The sequence below is a fragment of the Triticum aestivum genome, chromosome 4A, assembly GCF_018294505.1.
Source record: "Triticum aestivum cultivar Chinese Spring chromosome 4A, IWGSC CS RefSeq v2.1, whole genome shotgun sequence".
Taxonomy (NCBI): Eukaryota; Viridiplantae; Streptophyta; class Magnoliopsida; order Poales; family Poaceae; genus Triticum; species Triticum aestivum.
This window is the reverse complement of record NC_057803.1, coordinates 564,420,812-564,436,554: the sequence shown is the minus strand read 5'-3', so window position 1 is coordinate 564,436,554 and position 15,743 is coordinate 564,420,812. Positions and strand designations below refer to the sequence as shown.

Below are 15,743 nucleotides of genomic sequence, written 5' to 3'. Positions count from 1 at the left end.
TTAGTGTTGATTACATCTTGTAGTTGATGCTAGTTGGTTTATTTAGTGAAAGATTATATATTCAGATCCTTAATGATATTCAACAACCCTCTGATCTTGAACATGAATATGATTTGTGAATAGTTACTTTTGTTCTTGAGGACATGGGAGGAATCTTGTCATAAGTAATCGTGTGAATTTGGTATTCGTTCGATATTTTGATGGTATGTATGTTGTTGTTTCCCTTAGTGGTGTTATGTGAACGCCAACTACATGACATTTCACCATATTTGGGTCTAAGGGAATGCATTGTAGAGTAGTAATTAGATGATGGTTGCTAGAGTGGCAGAAGCTTAAACCCTAGTTTATGCGTTATTTCATAAGGGGGCTGATTTGGATCCATATGTTTCGTAGTTGCGGATGCTTGCGAGAGGGGGTAATCATAAGTGGGAGGCTTGTTCAAGTAAGAACAACAGCCAAGCACCGGTCCACACACATATCAAATTATCAAAGTAACAAACACGAACCAAACAAATATGATGAAAGTGACTAGATGAAATTCTCGTGTGTCCTCAAGAGCGTTGTACCTACTATAAGAGAAAATTCCGGCTTGTCCTTTGCCACAAAAAGGATTGAGCTACACAGATGCCCCAGTTATCATATTAGCCAGAAGTGGTCCAAACGAGGTTAACTGAGTTGCTTTTAGAAGGAACCCGCCTCTGGCAAAGGAACCGGTCTCTACTTCCCTACAAAAGATGAAGGCAATGGAGGAAGAGAAGAGAGATGAAAAAGAAAGAAAGCAAGAAAGAATGAACCGGTGAAAGATGGTGAAAAATGCATGAACAGAAGAGTGAGGGGAGAGGAAAAGATGGTCATTGATGTCTAATAAAGTACTATTGTGTTGTCTATCTTGATGCATGTAAATCTCACCGGCAGCCTCGTCTACGTGGATGGGCATGAGGCAGCATCAACACGACGCCTCCATGGTTCATGCCCTAATGAGCATTTTCTAGAGACACATGAGACCATATTTCTTGGATGTTGTTAAGAAATTCCGGTTCTAGTAGTAGGAGTGGCAAACATCGCTCTCGGGATTGGCCATTTCATGAGGCGAGATCCACCGGAAACCACGGCAGCACGTCGTCACGACTCCACGAGACACAAAGATCTCTCCCGTCCTCTGCCAAGCCCGGAACCTCGACGAACCCGGTCTTCCAGCACCGCTCTCCGTACACAGGAGCACCGAATCCTCTACCCGGCTTCGCAGCACCCGTAGACCCAGTCCACGCAGCCGCAGCTCCCTCCTCCGTCACTGAGTAGGACACCCGTGAGACGTTACTCGTCCCCTAGGCGGCCTCCACCCTCCAGAACCCCACCCCACCCCCACCCCCACCACCACCAGCCGCTCCGTCCGCCGAATCGAAGTCCGCGCCGCACCAACCACCGCCCCCTCCCAGATCTAGCCCCCCACCCAACCTACGTGTTGCCCCTCGATTCGGCGCGCCCCCGACCCGGCCTCGTGCCCGGAGCATGCCACGCGCGGCCTCAAATCTGCCAGATTCCACCACCTAGCTCCCGGTAGCAGCACCACCAGCAGCCGCGAGCCGTCCGGGGGCGCGATGCAGGCGCGGGTGGCGTCCATGGAGGACATGAAGGAGGCGAGGCTGGGGGCGCCGGGGCAGGGCGGCGGGAGGGTGTTCCCCACCGGGATGCTCAAGGTCTTCCTCGGCTTCCTGCTGCTCGGCGTCGGCCTCTCCGCCGCCGGCATGTACATGGCGCGCCACACGCTCGCGGCCGCCGCGCCGGCCATCTTCCGCCCCTGCCTCGGGGCCTCCGCCTCCGCCGAGCCGCAGCCGCTCGACGGGCTCGAGCGCTGGACGCGCCCCCCGTCCCGCGCGCGCCACGCGATGACGGACGAGGAGCTGCTCTGGCGCGCGTCCTTCGCGCCCCTGGTCCGCCCCTACCCGTTCCCCCGCGTGCCCAAGGTCGCCTTCATGTTCCTCACGCGCGGCCCGCTGCCGCTCGCGCCGCTCTGGGAGCGCTTCTTCCGGGGACACGAGGGCCGCTACTCCGTCTACGTCCACGCCCTCCCCTCCTACCGCGCCAACTTCACCAAAGACTCCGTCTTCTACCACCGCCAAATCCCCAGTAAGGTTAGCTCCCCTCTCGCCTGCTCGGCCTCGCCTCCTCATGCCGTAGTAGACTGGTAGTGTGATCGCGTACTCAACCTAGCAGGACGCCATGAGAGTGTGATAGGTGGGCTGCCTACTCATGCTGATCTAGTGATACCAACAGCAAACCATATTCAGTCGTAGGCCAACTGCCAAGATTGTACTACTACATTGAGCTGTGCTGTACTGATACTATGCCAAATCAAGACTGGGATTGAGCTGTACTGTACTGTTGCTCCACGACTTCATACGTGATATTATGACAAACCTGTAACTGAATCCCCACGTTTCAGCCATTACATTGAGCCGTGGTTCTACTTACTAGTTACTACAGTAAGGAGCCTATGATCAATGCACATGTTAGAGCTCAGGCACTGCATATGTTGGGTGCTAACTTGGGTGATTAAAACAGCTGTTGGCAGTGAAAATTTCTGAACTTCCTTTGTTATTTTTTTAAATATATTCAAAAGAACTGTGCATTTTTGCATTGAAGCCTTGAAGGAGAAAATGTAGGTACAGCGAGCTACCTTCCCGAGCATGGACCGCCATTACAACGAAAAGTTTAGTAGACGTGTTGATTGATAGCCCTGATAGGTTTGGATTATGGTACTGTATTTATGTATCTTTTGGAGTTAACTTTAGGCCTACATGATGTGATCCACCTGTTACTAACTATATCACTAACTTACTCTGGGGCAAGATTCTTAAAATCAGTAACTGGTATGCATTCTGTCACCCATATATCTAGTAGCCACCGCGCCCTAACTGGAACTGGTACTATAATAGGTAGAGTCAGGGAACTCTAGAACAGGCACAGCTAGGGCTCTAACCAGAACTTATAACCCATTCCTTGTATGCGGCAGCGTATGGCCTAGTAGAGCCATTTTCTAGACAGTCTGTCAGGAGACAAACATTTCCAGCTTGACCAGAACCCAAGCAGATCTGCAATTGGGCAGACTTGTCTCTGTCTTCTTTCACCGAGAACAATCTATGACTTGTCCTTTCAGGATTTCCACATATCAAGTACTCCCTCCGATCCAAAATAAGTGTCGCAGTTTTGAACTAACGTTAGTTCAAAACTGTGACACTTATTATGGATCGAAGGGAGTAGTAATTTAGCAACACACCCATGCAGGAAGACTAAAAAAAATCTTTACCTTCCCTGTTGTGCTCAGAACTTGAGATGACCGTGTACCTGAAATTAATATGTGATCTGTTTGGTGCTCACAGGTTGCCGAATGGGGTCAGATGACCATGTGTGATGCTGAGAGACGCCTGCTGGCTAATGCTTTGCTGGATATATCTAATGAGTGGTTTGTGCTTGTGTCTGAGTCATGCATTCCCATATTTGATTTCAACACCACATACGACTACTTTCAGAATTCAAGCCAAAGCTTTGTCATGGTGTTTGATGATCCTGGGCCATATGGACGGGGCCGGTATAATTATAACATGACCCCTGAGGTTGAGATCGAACAATGGCGCAAAGGCTCGCAATGGTTTGAAGTAGACAGAGATCTTGCCATCGAGATCATCAGAGACACACGCTATTACCCGAAATTCAAGGAGTTCTGCAGGCCTCATTGTTATGTCGATGAACACTATTTCCCTACAATGCTCACGATTGAAGCTCCGCAAAGCCTTGCTAACAGAAGTGTCACCTGGGTAGACTGGTCGAGAGGTGGTGCACATCCAGCCACGTTTGGTAGGGGAGATATCACTGAGGAATTCCTGAGAAGAGTCCAAACGGGACGGACTTGCCTCTACAATAATCAAAATTCCACAACATGCTTCCTGTTTGCTCGGAAGTTCGCACCAAGTGCGCTGCAGCCATTGTTAGTGCTAGCGCCCACTGTGCTGGGTTATGGTTGATGTATGCTTTTAACAGGTGCCCCCCTGTAAGTTTTGATACTAGATCATAGGTAGGTTTACATGTGTGGAGGCATGGGCTTATTTCGATGGATGACAACCTGTACTCTGCCCACATCATTATACACAAATTTGTACTATTATTTTGTACAGTAACCTGACAATGGACAAGAGAACTCTTCTCTTGCTCTATTGCACTGTATATTTTGTGTTAATCAGAATGTATTACCAGACATTGTGTTGGAAAAATGTCGAGATAAAGGCAAGAAAAATAATTCAAACATGTGGCCCGAAAATAAAAATAAAATGCAGATACCAGGAAAGCAAAAATGTTAACGGAAGTATGTTTACATGTGTAAACAGTTCTGCATGTGGTCAGATTTGCCCCTGTCTGTTTCCATCCAGAGAAAAATCTGTGGCCTTGGTCCATTCCAGGATTTCAACATCTAGCAACCTGGCTAGGCTTCCATGTAGGAATTAAGAGAGCACACAGGAGAGCAAACTCATCTCGCCCCATGGCTCCGCCTCCAGGTAAGCTGATGGACACGATCAGAAGGCCGGTCGCAGCAGCTTCATCTCTCCATCATTCAGCGGCGAAGCATCTGGCCATCTTGGCTCATAGGAACGTGGTTAACAGGAGGTACCTCCTCACTCTACTGGCATCCGCCGCAGCCATACCTGAGGCCGGTGAATCAAGAAAAGCCCTATTGCAAGGTACACAAGCATCCGGTCCGATTTTCCGGGTTTATTGCATCCGATGTTTGTAGTCGGTTTGCTGTTCACCTTGGATAGATAAAATAAATCTGCCTGCATTTGTAGATTATGTGAAGAAATCAAAGGAAAACAAAGAAAAGAATGACAAGGAGGTATGTGGCCTTCCTTCAACTGTTTCCTTGGTATCGCATCATTGCTAATGGAAGAAGCCCTTTGCTTTTGTTTTGAGTCAGTAATTTATATGCATTTCTCTGTGAAATCATGAGCCTTTTCAACTATTAATAATTTCGGTCCATCTGCTCTCAATTTCATTGCTTCGGTTGCTTTTATACTTATTGTCCCTTTGCCTTTTCATTTTTCATGAAAAACCTGAGGATGGTTTGACCTATGCTGTAATTTTCTATCCTTATTACTCGTAGTACACGTTCTAGTTTGTTTGTTTGTTTTGCAGTAGATGTCTCTGATTAAAATAGGGAACCTTGTGCGGTTGTGCCACCGGCAACCCATCATACTAGTTTACATCTCAAGCGAAATCAAGTGCAGCCCTCTTCAGAATGTTGTCAATTTTATCACTAAGTTTACTGGACTAAAAATTGACCGAGAAGATTTTACACCGTGGTTGCAACTAATTGTGCTGCTGTTTTCTCATATATTCCAGAGGCGGGACGCCGTTTACAAAAGGAATTACAAGGATTATTTCGGTTTCATGGAAGGCCCGGTTAGAGAGAAGCCAGCGGAGGAGCTCACAGAGTCGGAGAAAGGAATTCTCGCGTGGCTGGACAAGAACAAGTAGCTAGTGTTGAACATGGGAGGTGCACGCCAACCAAATAGCTGAAACAGCTTTTTCTGTAGGAAAATTCCTTCCGCGGTGAAGTTGTCAATGAGTTAATAAGCTTAGCATATAGCACCTCACTTGCCTCTTAAACCTGATGCAACTTGTTCTGTTTCATCATTGCTATCTCATCTGTGCAGTAGCACAAATCTTTGCTTGATCTGACAGTATGTTTCATTTTTGCAAAATCAGAAAAAATTCATAGAATGGACATCATTATACACCGATCTGTACTTATTATTTTGTACAGTAACCTGACAATGGACAAGAAATCTTTTCTCTTCTCTGTATATCTTCTTTGCTAATCAGAATGTATTACTAGAAATTTGTTGGGAAAATGTCGACGTAGAGGCAAGATAAATAATTCAAATATGTGGCCTAAAAATAATGAAGATACCGGAAAGGCAAAAAGGGTTGTCCAAAATGCAGACTTGTCCAAAGCCCAAGCAGTACTGCGTATGGTCCGATTTGCCCCTGTCTGTTTCCATCCAGAGAAAAACCTGTGGCCTTGGTCCATTCCAGGATTTCATCATATCATATCATATCAAATAGCAGCAACCTGGCGACGCTTCCATGTAGGACATCAAGAGAGCACACTGGAGAGCAAACTCATCTCATCCCATGACTCAGCCTCCAGGTAAACTGATGGACACAATCAGAAGGCCGGTCGCAGCAGCTTCATCTCTTCATCATTCCGCGGGAAAGCATCTGGTCACCTTGGCTCAGAGGAATGGAGTTAACAGAAGGTGCCTCCTCACTCTACTGGCATCCGCCGCAGCCATACCCGAGGCTAGCGAATCTAGAAAGGCGCTATTGCAAGGTATGTAAGCATCTGGTCCAATTTCGGGGTCTAGTATTTGTGGTCAGTTTGCTGTTCACCTTGGATAGATAACTGGTTCTGCCTGCATATGGGTAGATTATGTGAAGAGGTCAAAGGAAAACAAAGAGAAGAATGACAAGGAGGTATGTGGCCTTCCTTCAATTGTTTCCTTGGTATTATCCCATCATGGCAAAAATGGAAGAAGCCCTTTGCTTTTGTTTTGATTCAATATTCTATATGCATTTCACTATTAAATCATCAGCTTTTTTCCAACTACTCATTTGAGTCCATATGCTCCCAATTTCATTGCTTCAGTTGCTTTATACCTATTGTCCCTTTGCTTTAGAGCTCTCTTTTATCAAAAAAAATTGTCCCTTTGCTTTTCCATTTTTCATGAAAAAAGTGAAAATCGAAAAGGTTTGACATGTGCTGTGATTTTCTACCCTTGTAGTACAATGTTTCAGTTTGTTGGTTTTGCAGTAGATGTCTCTGATTTAAATAGGGAACCTTGTGCTACCTGCAAACCCAACCTACACAGTTAAATACAACTATCATACTAGTTTAAGTCTCAGGTTTTCCAGCCTCTGTAGAATGTTTGCTGGAGCAACAGATTGAACGACAAGAGCTTCTACGCCGTGGTTGCACTTAACTATGTTCTGCTGTTTTCTCATATGTTCCAGAGGCTGGACGACTTTTACAAGAGGAATTACAAGGATTGTTTTGGTTTCATGGAAGGCTCGGTTAGAGAGAAGCCAGTGGAGGAGCTCACGGAGTCGGAGAAAGGAATTCTCGCATGGCTTGACAAGAACAAGTAGCTAGTGTTGAGCATGAGAGGAGCACGCCAGCCACCAAATGGCTGAAACAGCTTTTTCGATAGGAAAATTCCTTGCCCGGTTAAGTTCTCAAGGAGTTAATAAGCTTAGCATTTAGCACCTCACTCGCCTCTTAAATCTGGTGCAACTTGTTCCGTTTCATCATTGTCATCTCATCTGTGCAGCACAAATCTTTGCTTGATCTGATATTGTCTTTCATTTTTTGCAAAATCAAAGATTTTCATAAGTTCTAGAATTCAGGACAGGGAAAAATAGAAAATTATTCCATCCCAAATTCCCAACCCGCATACACTGTAGTTGTGCCCTCAGAAAAACATGTCTCCTTCTCCTCGGACGGGGCGGCAGGGTCAGGTATGATATTAAGGGATGATGGGAGCGTAATCGTTGCTGCATACCGTCATTTATTCTTTTGTACTGATGCTCTTGAAGCTGAGCTCCATGCACGATTCAATCAGATTTCTCAACAGCGCTACGATGTGCTCACCCGATCTTCTGAGGCCCTGGATCGGTTGGCTTATGCCTTATGGTCATCTTATTTTAGAGATCAAGAGTCTTATGGTGGGTAGGGGGTTTGTTCCTATGAAAATTTCCAGGGACCAAAGCAGAGTAGCAGATCATGGTAGAACTGTCTATAGCACAGCTTGTTAACTTCAGAATGAAACTCTAACTCCCCTTTCCCTCAGAAATAAATAAATAAATGAAAGCTAAACTCAATGTGCACAAACATATCCCGGAATATACTGATTTGAAGAAAGGGGATTATATATTTAATAATTAGACGAGCACAAACATATCCCGGAATGACTGAAGATATACATTGTTCTTCTCCTCGTTTCTTCTAGCTACCGCCGATGGTGAAACCAGCACAAGCTCTGGCGAGCACATCGTATACGCCCTGCAGCGGAGCCGGCAGATCGGCCCCGTGTATGCAGTTGGAGCGAGGCCGACGTTTGTCTCCGGCAGAGAACACGTTGAGCAGCTCGTACGGCCCAGATAGTAGACATTACACTGCGTCAAACCAAGCTCCCATGCAGAATACGACGCCGAGAAATGCAACCTGCCCAGGAAGAACACCTGATCATAGACGCGATCCACCTTGGACCATGCAAGCGACGAGAAATCCATCTTGTAGAGGGCGATGCTGGCCAGACTATTATGGGCGATGACGAACAGGTAGAGCCTCCCGCGGGACTCCGCCAGATGAGGGAACGCCAGCTCCCAGGAATCCCATGCGACTCGCGCTCCCTTGGTGTCCATCATGGTGAACGTCGGGCCCGGGAGGAAGTCGAGGACACCGAGCTTCGAGGGGGACACGTCGAAGTAGAACTTGCCGTCCACGGCGGCGATGCTCCATATCTGGAATCGATGACTGCCATGCCCGTCGCTTGGTATTCTTATTCTCTTCCAGTTGTGTCCCTCCAAGATGTACTCTGTTCTTGTTTCTTCGTCGGGAGAGATGAGGTTCGTTGCACACCCTGCTTCTTCGAAAGACTGTTTTTTCACCAAGCGAAAATTGGGTGAACCCCGTGGTTTCTCGACAATGATCTCGTACTCGTGCCTGCTCCATCGCTCGCCTCCGACGAGGCAGAACCAGATCACCGGCTCGTCGTCGACGACGACCAGCACCACGCAGCCTGCGCGGGAGCCGGGCTCGCGCGACAGCAGGCACTTGCAGTTCCGGGGAAGGTCCTTCTCCATTGATGGGAGCTCCACCTTCTCCTTGGTCGAGGGGTTCCACAGCGCGGCGCGCAGCGAGGGCGTGTCCAGCGTGAGCAGCCAGCGCTGGGGAGTCGCCCAGCACCTCGTCGTCTTCGCCGCGTCAGGCTCGTCGTCGGTCTTGGTCGCCGCCGTTAGTAGATGCTGGAGCGTGCTTATGAAAACCTGGGACTCTTTTATGCTCCAGCCGCCGCAGAAGAGGGCGTGCGCTTCCTTCATCAGTTCTTCCATGGATGGACCTCGCTTTGGTAATAGACACCACAAGTGATGGACGGATGGGGTAAAGTAAACTGAGATCGATCTTGATTCTGTTCAACTCAGTTCGATTGTTCAGCAACAGCAAAGAGAACCAACAACAGCAGTCGAGATGAGCTGGGGCTTCTTGGAACCTTCCGAGTTTAGTTATTCCGACTTGCGGGATGGCTGGCGACGTACGCTGGAGGGTTCGCTTCGCGGCGGACCTGGCGACCGCACGTCACGTCACGCTCGACGACGGCGAGCTCTGGCTGCGTAGGGAGTCGCTCCGGATCGTGCTGCTCGATACTAGGGGGTACACGGTGGATGCACGATACCTACGCCCTGGTGAGTGGATCGATATCGGGGACATCGTCGCCTTTCCCTGCCACTTTGCTAGGGTTTATGACAGATCTCCGGCGAACGGAGGAATCTCCGGCGGGGATGCACTGCCGCGTGGTTCACCGCGTGGGCTGGTGGTACACGGGAGCGTTCGTGCGGATAGGGACATGCACCGCCGAGCGTCACGTATGACAGATGGACCAGGGGTTCTGGGGCGCGGACCGGTCCGCCATGGGACGGATGCGCGACACGTAGGCGAGGGGAGATCCAACCGCCATGAGAGCGATGGAGCTAGGGTTTCCGGGGGCGCCGCGGGTATAAATCTTGCGGCTGCTACTCCTTCCCCCATTTTGGATCTCGACGAGGGGCTCGCCCACTTCTGGAGCGCTTCGCCTCTCGCCAGATCTAGGGTTCGTCCTAGCTTTGCTTGGTGGGAGGGCAAAATCCATGGCGATCTGCGTTCTTTTGCCCAAGTAGTTGCCTCTCAATCCCCCACAAATCCCCTTACTAGATCCAAAGAGAAGCCACCTACGAGTTCTTTCGCGAATCCTGCTGCTAGATCCAAAGAGAAGCCACCTGTTGAGATGAGAGGGGACGGATTTGGTGCGGGCCGCCATGGGCGCGGCGCTGGGCGTTTCGATCGTGGCCGCAGCCGCGGCTTTGATTCTAACGTCTGGAAGCGCAAGGCGGAGATGGGAAGCTCCTCCACCACCAACGACAAGTGGGATGAGGCGGCCGGCGCCCTGCAGGCGAACCGAACCCGGCAATCCAGATGGGATGGGGATGGTGGCGACCTGCAGGAGTCTCAGGTGCCGGCGACGACAGATGGGCAGCAGGCACCTCCTCCCCACCGCCAGGAGCTGCGTGGTGGTGATGCCGGAAGCGACAAGGCTCACCACGCCTTTGACAAGAACACTTCCACTGCTGCTAATCGCGAGTACTCCTCCTCTGGTACTATCGTTCCTCCTTGTGATGCTTGTCAGATCTGCCATCTTCCTGGGCATTTCACCGTTAGGTGTCCTCAGGCTCTCTGTGATAGATGTAAAAAGAGAGGTCACCTATCCTTTGTCTGCAATGAGTTCTTTCCTTGGGATTACACACCTGTGATGTGTGCTTTTCAAACTAAGGGTCAGGGCTTCTTTTACATTCCTGATTACAGCGTGGATAGGCAGAGTAGGGATAACATTTTCAACATTGTTGTTACCATTACTGATGGCTCTGCTCACACCAAAGATATTGAACATGAGTTGAGTGTTTACGTTGGCCAGGGATGGCGATGCTCTGCTAGATTCTTTGCTCCACAAAAGTTTGTCATGAGAATGCCGAACCCTAGAGAGGTTGACAGAGCTCTTTTTGTTGAAAATATTAAACTGAAAAAGTGTGGGGTCAGTGTCAAGTTTTCTCCTTGGTCTGAGGATATTGATTCTGAGGGACTGTTAGAGATTTCTTGGGTTAAGATCGGAAAAATTCCACCTAACAAGAGATGTGATAAAACTGTAGCTTATGTGGGAGGCCTTGTTGGAATTACCCTGGAAGTTGATATGTCTACCATAAATTGCCCATCCTCTGTCAGAGCTAAAATCGGTTGTAGATCGATAAATCAACTCCCTGCCACTGCTAAAGGGGTGCTTGCAGGATGTTTCTACAGGTTTACATATGAGGTTGAGGAGGTTTTGGTTAAAAATCATGTGGACACAGAAACCGTTGATCCTATTCCTGATGAAAGGACCAAGCCAGACCAGACTCCCAAGAGAAAACATACTGAACAAGAAAAAGGGATGCTGCAGCCTGAGTCTGCTGGGCATGGCAATACTGGGGGCTCTTACCGTGGTGGCAAGGCCTGTCGCCTGCTATACGATGATAAGGAGGGATCTCCCTCTACTAAAAGTGATGGGGACAATTCCCTGCTCATTGAAACATTACAGAGAGAAATTTAGGAGAAAATGAAGGATGGCAAAGGAGATTCCTCCAACTGGATTGTCCCCAGGAATCCTGTTGTCGTGGAGAAAACTGCTCAAGTCATTCAGGTGAAGAGAGCCATACATAATAATTTTGCTTCACCCTGTCAGGCTGCTTCTAACCATTCTCAGATTGTGGAGGTAACTGGTGAGGTGGACCCTGGGATCAAGACTTCGCGCAGCTATGTGGTACAACTCCCGTCCCCTGAAAGCACTGAAGAGATCATTCTCACTCCTCCACTAGCAACTGAAGCCCCGCTGAGATTCAGCAAGCGTAACCTTTCTGGAATGCAGGACAAGGTGGAGGATAAGGCCAAAAAATGGCTAGTAAGAGGAATCTGGAAGGTAATAATATTCCTACTTCCAAAAATTCATTTGATGTGCTTTCTGATAATGAGTTAATTAGCAGAGCTTATAAGATAGGGGTAGAAATACCCAATGATGATTTCGTTGTTGTTGACATTATTAGAGAGCTTGAGTGCGCCCGAAAAGAATTAGATGATAAAAAAGAAGATAATAATGATGATAAAGAGCAGGATAACATGACTGTGACAAATGGCTTAGGCAGGAATACCCCTGTGATATTAGAGTGGTTAGACCAGGAAGAGCATATTTTTGAGCTTATTTCTTCTGTGAAACCTAAGAATAAAAAACATAATAAATCCAATATCAAAATTTCTAGGCCTGTGACTAGGAGTCAGAAAAGAAACAACACTGAGAAAGAATTGTTATGTAACCCTGCCCCGTCTCCTGGTAGGGTTACTAGAGCCAAATTCCACAAAAAACGTTCCAAATGAGAGGCCTCATTTGGAACTGTCGAGGGGTAGGCAAGAAAGGAATGGCCACCTGCCTCTCAGACATGATTAGTGACCATTCCCTTGACTTCCTGGGTCTACAAGAAACTATAAAAAAAGAATTCACACCAAAGTGTTTGAAAAGAATTGACCCCTTTGACATATTCCAGTGGAACTGGGTGCCCTCTATGGGGAAATCTGGGGGCATTTTATGTGGTACGAGGAAAGATACTTTTGATATAGTATCCTGTGCTAAGGGCAAATATGTTCTACAACTAGTGTTGTTTGACAAAAAGAAGAAAATTCAATGGGGGCTACTGGTAGTTTATGGATCGGTGCATGATGAATTCAAAAATGAATTCCTGGTGGAGCTAGCATCCTTTTGTAGTGGCATGACCATACCCTACATTGTGGGGGGAGATTTTAATATCCCAAGACATTCGGGAGAGAAGAATAAAAAGATGGTGAACAACAAAGCCACTGACCTGTTTAACTCCATTATCAATACACTAGCTCTTAGGGAGATCCACATCAATGGGGGGAAGTATACTTGGACTAACAACCAGACTCATCCCACACTGGAAAAACTAGACCGAATCCTTATGTCTGAATGTTGGGAAGATATTTTCCCATTGGTCTCAGTGAGGAAACTAGTTCGGGAGCTGTCTGATCATAACCCACTCCTGCTGTCCTCCGGGGAAGAGGGGCGCGAAGCCCCGAAACCCCGCGAATTTCGTTTTAACCTGTCCTGGATCAATGATGACAAGTTCATGCCCACTGTGAGGAGAATCTGGGCTAGAAAAGTAGCTTCATCAGATCCAATTGATACCCTGAACATCAAGCTGAAAAGAATCAAATCTTATTTTAAAGGTTGGGGCTCGAATAAGTATCGGCATGATAAGAAAAAGAAAGAAGAACTACGTATGGAACTATCTATGCTTGAGAAACTGGAAGAAGAAGATATGTTGCCTCCTGACTTGTATAGTAGAAAAATGGACATCAACGTTGAGCTCTATGAGCTCCTGGTTAATGAGGAAATATTTTGGCTTCAATAGTCCCATGAGCGCTGGCTGCTCAAAGGAGACCTGAACACTGACTATTATCATAAAATTGCTAATGGACAGAAACGTAAAAATGCAGTCCAATCACTTAAAGTGGGAGAGACATCGATTGAAGGCACGGACAATTTGATTGCAGACGCCACTGAGTTCTACAAAGAGCTGTTTGGACCAGCCCCTGGTAACCGGGTTCATCTTGACCCGGGAACCTGGTCCCCTGAAGAGAAATTAGATGAAAAAGATAATAAAGATCTTTGTTGAGAATTTACAGAACAAGAGGTCAAAGAGGCTCTTTTCTACATGGCTCCTAATAGAGCCCCTGGACCCGATAATATTCCTACTGAGTTCTATCAGGTGTGCTGGGATATAGTCAAAAATGACATTATGGCCCTTTTTAAAGCTTTCTACCAAGGGACACTGGATGTTCAACGGCTTAACTATGGAGTTATTACTCTACTCCCTAAGGTTTCTGAAGCCGAGAAAATCCAACAATACAGGCCTATCTGCTTGTTGAGATGCCCATATAAGTTGATCACCAAAGTTCTTGACCGTAGAGTTGCCATTTATGCGAACAAACTCATTAGTACTACTCAAAACGCCTTTGTAAAAGGGAGAAACATCATGGACGGGGTCCTGTCCCTTCATGAAATCCTCAATTGCACTTATGTTAAGAAGAAAGTGGGAATCATCCTTAAGTTGGACTTTGAAAAAGCCTATGATAAGGTGAATTGGGACTTTCTCCTAGAATGCCACAAGATGTGGGGCTTTGACAAAACCTGGTGTGGTTGGATTGAAAAGATACTGCACAATGGGACGGTGAGCATCAAACTAAATGGTAGTGTTGGGCCGTATTTTCAAAGCAAAAAAGGGGTTAGGCAGGGGGACCCACACTCTCCTTTCCTGTTCAACCTAGTAGTTGAATGCCTCACTAAAATGATCAAAAATGCCCAAAAGAACAAACTTATTGTGGGCTTGGCTGCAGACCTCATCCCTGATGGGGTGGCAGCCCTGCAATATGCAGATGATACAATCATTTGTATCGAGGATGATGCTGATAAGGCTGTCAATCTGAAGTTGCTACTATATATGTTTGAAATGATGTCTGGCCTGAAAGTTAACTTTCAGAAAAGTGAGATCCTCACTGTGGGTGGAGATGAAAATACGGTGAAAAAATATGCAGAAATCTTCAACTGTGAGGTTGGCAGTTTCCCGCTCAAATACTTGGGAATGCCTGTGAGCTATACTAATCTAAAATCTTTCGATTGGGAGTTTATTGTTGGTAAGTACCTCAAGAGGTTCGAGGCCTGGATCGGCAACGCTGCCTCAATAGGAGGGAGGCACACTTTGCTTGATTCTGTTGTCACAGAGATATCTCTCTACCACATGTCTATGTGGCTCATGAATAAGACTTTCATCGAGAGGCTAGACAAACACAGACGTAGGTTCTTCTGGCAAGGGTGCAACAAAAAGAGGAGATACTATCTTGTTAAATGGAGCAAGATATGTAGATCGAAAGATAAAGGGGGTTTAGGTATTAAAGATCTTAGAAAGCAAAATATTAGTCTCATGGTCAAATGGTGGTGGAAATTAGAGACACAAAACGGGCTATGGCAGGATATAGTCCGGGCCAGATATCTGCGCAACACCTCTGTTGCTGAAGTTTCCCCCAAATTCTCTGACTCGCCCTGTTGGAAAGCTTTGCTCAAGATTAAAGATATATATATGATGGGCAGAAAGATTGAGACTGGGGCTGGGAACTTGATCAGGTTGTGGAAAGATCCGATAAATGGGCTGACCCCATTTCAAGATCAGTATCCGCGCTTGTTTGAAATCTGCAACTACCCAACAAGCACCCTGGACCGAAAAGATAGGCTTGACGACGCCTCTATGTTCAGACGTAGGCTTACCCCTGAATTATCCAAGCAATGGGAAGATATGCGTGCTGTGGTCAATAAAATCCCCCTTACTGAGAGGGATGATCGTATTTTCTGGGGACTCAACCGGAATGGCAAGTTCACCACTAAGTCCGTATATAAAATGCTGGAGAAACCCTTGAGTGGGTGCCATTATAGATGGATTTGGAAAGCCAAGATCCCTCTTAAAATCAAGATCTTTCTGTGGCAAATGTCGCAAGACGCAGTCCTTACTAGACAAGTGATGAGCAAAAGAAATTGGACAGGGAATCCCTGTTGCTCTTTCTGCAAACAGGTGGAAACGGTAAAGCACTTGTTCTTTACTTGTCCCGTGGCCAGAATTGTTTGGCGATCCATTGGAGTAGCTCTTGGCACCGATAGATGCCCGTCGAACTACTGGCAATACTTTGTGTGGTGCCACAAATTCCTTCCTAGGAAGCAAAAGTTTCATACGGTGGGACTAGCGGCCATATGTTGGGCCATTTGGTTGGCACGCAATCGAGCTACTTT

At 47.1% G+C, this 15,743-nt stretch overlaps 2 protein-coding genes across 2 annotated transcripts; both read left to right on the top strand.

Moving 5' to 3' along the window:
- Nucleotides 1–1,365: 1,365 nt before the first annotated feature.
- On the top strand, nucleotides 1,366–4,252 carry LOC123086987 (glycosyltransferase BC10). Its single transcript, XM_044508861.1, has 2 exons — nucleotides 1,366–2,132; nucleotides 3,381–4,252. Exons 1-2 carry the CDS (start codon nucleotides 1,599–1,601, stop codon nucleotides 4,020–4,022), a joined length of 1,176 nt encoding a protein of 391 aa, XP_044364796.1. The 5' UTR covers nucleotides 1,366–1,598; the 3' UTR covers nucleotides 4,023–4,252.
- A 1,827-nt stretch (nucleotides 4,253–6,079) lies between these two features.
- On the top strand, nucleotides 6,080–7,428 carry LOC123086988 (uncharacterized). The gene is made up of 3 exons (XM_044508862.1): nucleotides 6,080–6,385; nucleotides 6,482–6,528; nucleotides 7,066–7,428. Exons 1-3 carry the CDS (start codon nucleotides 6,187–6,189, stop codon nucleotides 7,198–7,200), a joined length of 381 nt encoding a protein of 126 aa, XP_044364797.1. The 5' UTR covers nucleotides 6,080–6,186; the 3' UTR covers nucleotides 7,201–7,428.
- The last annotated feature ends 8,315 nt before the right edge of the window (nucleotides 7,429–15,743 follow it).